Here is a 6165-nt window from a genome sequence, read left to right on the forward strand (position 1 = left end):
TGATGTGTATGCATCATTAAACCGGGCTTCTGCAGGGTAAACGTGGGTGATTAATACATGCAAACAAACAAGAAAGAACAAGCTGTAAAAATAAGACATAAAAAGTACTTAAAGTATATTAACAAATAGTGTGGAGTTATTATTGCATATGTAAAAACAACACGTATAGCGGCGAAATAAATGTGCATTTCTGATCATAACTCACATGCATGAAAGCAGCGGTGCTTGCACCGGCGTGGTCTTCGTTCACTCTACCCGTCACTCGGCCGCGGAATTCGGCTTCCTCGTCGCTCCTTTCCCCGCCGTTTGTGCAGGTTCACGGCCATAATCGACCGGTCAGCCGTTTAATTCACAAAAGCTGATGACAGATAAATAAATTGCATCTAGCGATTGCAATATTCCGGCAGATCCCCCCCCCCCCCCCCCCAAAAAAAAATAAAATAAAAAATAAATGCTGCATGGATGACGTGTCCTCCGCCAGAGGTCCTCATCAGGTGCTCCTCCACGGGCCTCCACGCAGGAGATGTGCCGGCCTTCTGTAGGTGGAAGTTATGTCGACATGTGAGACTTTTTACGCGAGCTGCAGCCGCCGCAGCCTCCTCGTTCTACTGCTCTTTGCAACATTTTATTTAATCTTATTCATTCCTAAAATCCGTAGGATGGGACTCTCATTAGGAGCGAATAAGCAAGCATCGACACTTTTTCCCCGCTGCACATAAGCACACACATCACTTAATAGATCATTAACCACCGATATGCTGCTGACACTAAGGCTTTTTTTTTTTTTTTTTTTTTTTTTTTTTTAACATCTGGTCCCCCCATTAGCGGCCCTTATTAGCGGAGAGGGAGAGCCGCCGCCAGCTTCGCCTTCATTCTTCTGTTAGACGCCGGGCTCAGGGCTCCGTGAAGGAGGGAGCGGGACCACCTAACGGATCCGCCCGCCGGCTCGGCCAGGTCGGCGAGGACGTTTACGGGCTGCTCGGTTAGGGTTCGATGCTTCTCCGGGCGTTTTTTCATGTTGGAGCTTGTGAGTTACGAAACTTGCCTTGCAGGTGACGGGAATAAAGGGAGAACAATTTTTAATTAAATTGATTTTTTTTCCATGTTATTTTTTCGGGATGTGTGCATCAGGGAGATGATAAATTAAAGTGCATTTGAAGATATCAGTTAGAACAAATATTGTGAAAGAATAATAATTTTAAAAAAAAAGATTCACAAGTGCGTTTTACAAGCTATACAATGTTGTTAGTAATAATATATACAAATCGACTATCACAAATCCCTCCCATAGTTAAAATTAATAGCATTTATTTTACTTTTTTAAATTGTATACACGCAATTAGGAAGAGTAGACGTATTCACTCACATTTATTGTCCAATAAATGATTGCATATTTATAGAATAAAAATAGTGAACTAGTGTGGCAATTATTAATACTATACAGCTACAAAAATAAATACAATTTACGCCAATTTTTTTTATTTTATAAATGTAGTAACAAACAATTTCTCAGTGTCAAGTCTGATCAATATGCGTTTAGTCACTGCTCAGGTTTCAGCTGCAATCATATGGAAATAAATAATTAATTCAATTATATAAAAATTGCATTTTATGTATGTCTGCTTATATATGAGAGGCGTTCGGGATTTCGTTCCTCTAATAAATAAAGCGCAGCATTTTTAGGCAATATTAAATACAAATTAAAAAAAATAGTCCTGCTGACATGTGTCACGTCAAGTATTGGACTTCAAAATCAAAGAGACAATAGGCGAGTTAAGGAAAGTGCACACACAAAAAAAAGAGCGTGTCCACACAGCTGGACAGGTGCGTGTGTTGTCCACGCAGGGGCAGCCTTGAGCCTGATTTGGGCTGCGAAGGCACGCAGCTGCGTGGCGTGGAAGGCTCTTCGTGGGACTGCACCACGCTGCATGTGCCAGAGAGTTATACAGGAATGTACAGTACACGGATACTCTATTTGACCATATGCATGTTAAGTTAAGTTAAGTTAGGCCTATAAGGGCAAATATATATGTATACATAATTCAATTAAATTATTTATTTAGAACAGGGACGGCACATATTAATGCACATACATACACAATGTAAATATGTCCAGTTTTAGCCTAAATAGATGCACAATAACAAGTAGTGTTGTTGTTTATAACAATAAAATATTTTGCATGATGTGATAATCCATCTGTGCATCCACTTTCTACCGCTTTGTGATCATCTAAACACATAAAGAGTAAATCTTCTTTTGTAGAATATTTTACTGTATGTGTCATCACAGGTCTTTGCATTTTAAGTTTGTTTCTTATATTCCCGTTAAAGATATGCAAATATGATAAGGTAAATAAACAAGAGGGGGCACTGACGGTGTTTCCCCACCTTCTGCTGCTCGGTCAGCTGACAGTGTGTGGCTGTCAAGCCTGCTCCCTCCTTCCTTCTCACCCTCTCTTCCCTTCCTCTATTTCAAGTCGGGGTCCTGGCTCCCATTGGACGATGGCGCACCGCGGATCCCGCCTCTGGCCACACGTCACCGGGTTGTATAAGCATAAAGCTCCCGCTGGCTGGGAGGGCAGTCTGCTGGATACCAGAGTGGAGGAGAGAGAGAGAGAGGAAAGCAGGCTTTCGATCTCTGCGGTGCAGAGCTGAAAAAAAGCAGCTTCTCAGAACATTTCAGACGCCCTATTTAAACTTGCGCCTTTTATTTTCCTGGAGAAAAAAAAAAGAGGACATACAACAAGTTGCAACGAGGACTGGCGCCCGTCTCTGTGAGCTAACTTTCCTGATCTTATTTATTTTATTTTTTTTGCAAGTTGTTATGAATCTACTGAAGAGACTGCTTTATTGTGCACTGAGGCCAGTTTCTACCTCATGCGCGTCTTGACGCAAACAGTCCGCAGAGCTTGAGTCTGAAAGTTTTTTTTTTTGTTTTTTTTCCCCTCCCCTCCTGCACTTTCCCCCTCCACCCCCAACCCCTTCAAGGTGTTTCAAGAAGCTCCAGCAAGTCAGCGCGCACGCTGGATGAGCCGAAAAGAACTATTGCATGAAACAAGAACGGAGAGAAGAGATTGAAAAGTCTGTTTTGGCGACGCTTGCAAGTCCTTTGCGTCCCTGCGAAAGAGTCGCGACGGCAGCATGAGCGCAGAGCTGAACATGGGCCCGGAACTACCCAGCAGCCCTCTGGCTCTGGAATATGTCAACGATTTTGACCTGATGAAGTTTGACGTCAAGAAGGAGGGTTTGGCTGGGCTGGAGCGCGCAGGAGTGCGTCAATGCAACCGCCTCCAACCACAAGGCTCCGTGTCCTCCACGCCGATCAGCACGCCCTGCAGCTCCGTGCCCTCGTCGCCCAGCTTCAGTCCGACCGAGCAAAAGAACCACCTGGAGGAGTTGTACTGGCTGCCCGGCGGCGGTTACCATCAGCAGATGGACCCGCAGACCCTCAGCCTGACGCCCGAGGACGCGGTGGAGGCCCTGATTGGAGCCACGACCCACGGCCACCCTCCGCCTCCGCACGTCCAGCAGCAGCTGCAGCAGCAAGGCGCCTTCGAAGGCTACCGGGGCCCTCATCACCACCACAGCCACCACGGCCACGGCCAGCAGCACCACCATCCATACGCGGCGGCCATGGCGCACCACGGCGAGGAACTCTCAGCCCACCCGGGCGCGCACGGCCACGCACAGAGCCAGCACCACCACCACAGCAACAACCAGGACCCGGACAGCCCGTCCCCGGTGTCCCCGGACGACCACCAGACGCTGCACCACCACCGCCACCACCACCACCACCACCACCACCCGCACGGCCACCTGGGCCAGTCGGCGTCGCACCACGGCTCGGCGGGCGGGCTCAGCGTGGAGGACCGCTTCTCCGACGACCAGCTGGTGTCCATGTCGGTGCGGGAGCTCAACAGACACCTGCGCGGCTTCACCAAGGACGAGGTGATCCGTCTCAAGCAGAAGCGCAGGACCCTGAAGAACCGCGGCTACGCGCAGTCGTGCAGGTTCAAGCGGGTGCAGCAGAAGCATGTGCTGGAGAACGAGAAGACGCAGCTGATGAACCAGGTGGAGCAACTCAAGGCGGAGATCGGCCGCCTGGCCCGGGAGAGGGACGCCTACAAACTGAAGTGCGAGAAACTGGCAGGCTCCGGGCCCGCCGGGGGGTTCCGTGAGGCGGGCTCGACCAGCGACAACCCCTCATCGCCAGAGTTCTTCATGTGAGTGTGACGGGGGAAAAAAAACCATCCACCTTGAACACAAAATTGACTGATTAGAGCAACAACAGACACGGCCGTAGCCAACAATTAGATCACATGTAACCATCTCCATCCAGGCAGCATCTTTCTACACTCGCTTGTAGACAAGATACTTTTTTTTTCTTCCTCGCCACAAAGACTGGTGAACTTTGACCCTCCTTTGAGCAACTTTTACATCTTGTTATTAAATGTCGTGGAGCAGCAAAAAGAAAAAAAAAAAAAACTGAAAAAACTCCACTTTATGCAAACGAACCCGTCACGGGAGGGCATTTTATGCAACGTCTCATTGATTTATTGCCTGCTTGGTTATATTCGAATATATAGAGAAACGGGGAGGAGGGGGAAAAAATAATCTGCATTAAATATTAATCCTGCATGCTGGACATGTATGGTAATAATTTCTATTTTCTACTTTCATCATCTCGTGTATATTAAGAGCATGTTGTTGATCTGCGCTTCTTCATAGTTTTTTGGGTTTTTTTTTGGGGGGGGGGGGGGGGGGGGGACTTGCAGCAGGGAAGGAAACAGCAGGACTGCCTGTGCAGCATCATGGGGGGGGGGGGGTTATTATTTAGGCTTGTAAATATTACGCAACCGCAAAACTGCACAAGATTGAGGAGGCTGGTTTGAACTTCTTTCTTTCTTTGTGTTGTGTTCCTCATGTATTTTTTTTAAAATTTGTTTTAATCTTCTATTAATGATATCGTTTCTCACGTGCGGGATTGACTGAGAGAGCAGTGCATCTTAATTCCAGTTTTTCCAGTCGCATTTTTAAAATACAACATTTGTGTGTCGAGTGCACTTTTGGAGGCTGATTTGTTTATTTTATTTTTTTCCTGGGCAAGTTTTTGAGTTTGGACATTTGCACAACCCCCTTTCAGGAAGATATGCAAAGACCCCCTTGAATGAAATCGAAGGTTATGTTAATGAAGTGCAAAGATTGATATTAGCATTTTTTTGACACATTCAATATAATTTAAATATTAAAATTAAACTGTTTTTTTATTCAATCAAAATGCATCAAAATCAAAAAACCAAATAGGTACTTTTAAGTGAGTAAGTGACTAAGAAGGCTTTTCTATTTGAGCGTGTTTTTAATTTAAATTTTCAAGAATGCTGCAGTGGTCTTGTTAGAAAAGGTGATGCAATGTTAGAAATGAGTGCTCTGTGTTTTCCTGATTTTTTTTCTGCAGGCCAGTAAAAAAAGGGGACTCAGGTGGTGCAAATGCTCCAAATGAAAACTTTATTTTATCTGATATGTTTATTTGTCTTATTGTTGTATTATTATTATTATTGTTATTTGATACTTCTGGTTCTGCTGGCCAGATGCATACAAACAAAGTTTTTATTTTATTGATTTAAATTAACAGACTTGTCAGATCATATCAAATACAGCATGCATGGTGCTTGCATTTGAAACTGTTTTCATGCATTTGAACAAGCTTTCATTTTGTTGATTCAACTGTGTTGAAATCGAACTGAAACTGCAGCAGCGGGTTGTTGTTTTGTTTTTTCCACTATTTTCATGTACTTTGTCATGATTGGGATCAATTTTCAATCTCCTTTGTATGAATAATAGTTAAAACACTTAAATTTGAACTGTTCCATTCAGGCTGGTTTCTGTTTCGTCTTACTTTATTGGTTGTTTTTGGAAGAAATGGTTTCCTATTTTGCTTATTAAAGTCAGTGAAATGGCAATAAATCCCTCTCAGACGTATTACTTAAACCTGCATTTGCATAATGTGCATTGTCGTATCAAGGGGTTATTTTCTAATAAAAGAAACACTTTATTTTGTAGCCATGCAACACATTTTATTCAAGAACAATGCAATATTTTCCAAATATACCTGCATATAGTGCACAGTCTTTATTGATGGGGAGGTTGTTTTTTTTGGTGTATTCT

The 6165-nt window shown here is 44.3% G+C and overlaps 1 protein-coding gene across 1 annotated transcript; it reads left to right on the forward strand.

Annotated features, from left to right (window-relative positions):
- Positions 1-2593: 2593 nt before the first annotated feature.
- On the forward strand, positions 2594-4743 carry LOC133653085 (transcription factor MafB-like). The gene is made up of 2 exons (XM_062052092.1): positions 2594-2774; positions 2989-4743. Exon 2 carries the CDS (start codon positions 3142-3144, stop codon positions 4225-4227), a length of 1086 nt encoding a protein of 361 aa, XP_061908076.1. The 5' UTR covers positions 2594-2774; positions 2989-3141; the 3' UTR covers positions 4228-4743.
- The last annotated feature ends 1422 nt before the right edge of the window (positions 4744-6165 follow it).

Source organism: Entelurus aequoreus, linkage group LG07 (genome assembly GCF_033978785.1).
Source record: "Entelurus aequoreus isolate RoL-2023_Sb linkage group LG07, RoL_Eaeq_v1.1, whole genome shotgun sequence".
In the NCBI taxonomy this organism is placed as follows: domain Eukaryota; kingdom Metazoa; phylum Chordata; class Actinopteri; order Syngnathiformes; family Syngnathidae; genus Entelurus; species Entelurus aequoreus.

Bases quoted from the DNA above. Each gene is read 5' to 3' on its own strand.
- LOC133653085 (XM_062052092.1), top strand. From the start codon at position 3,142: ATGAGCGCAGAGCTGAACATGGGCCCGGAACTACCCAGCAGCCCTCTG.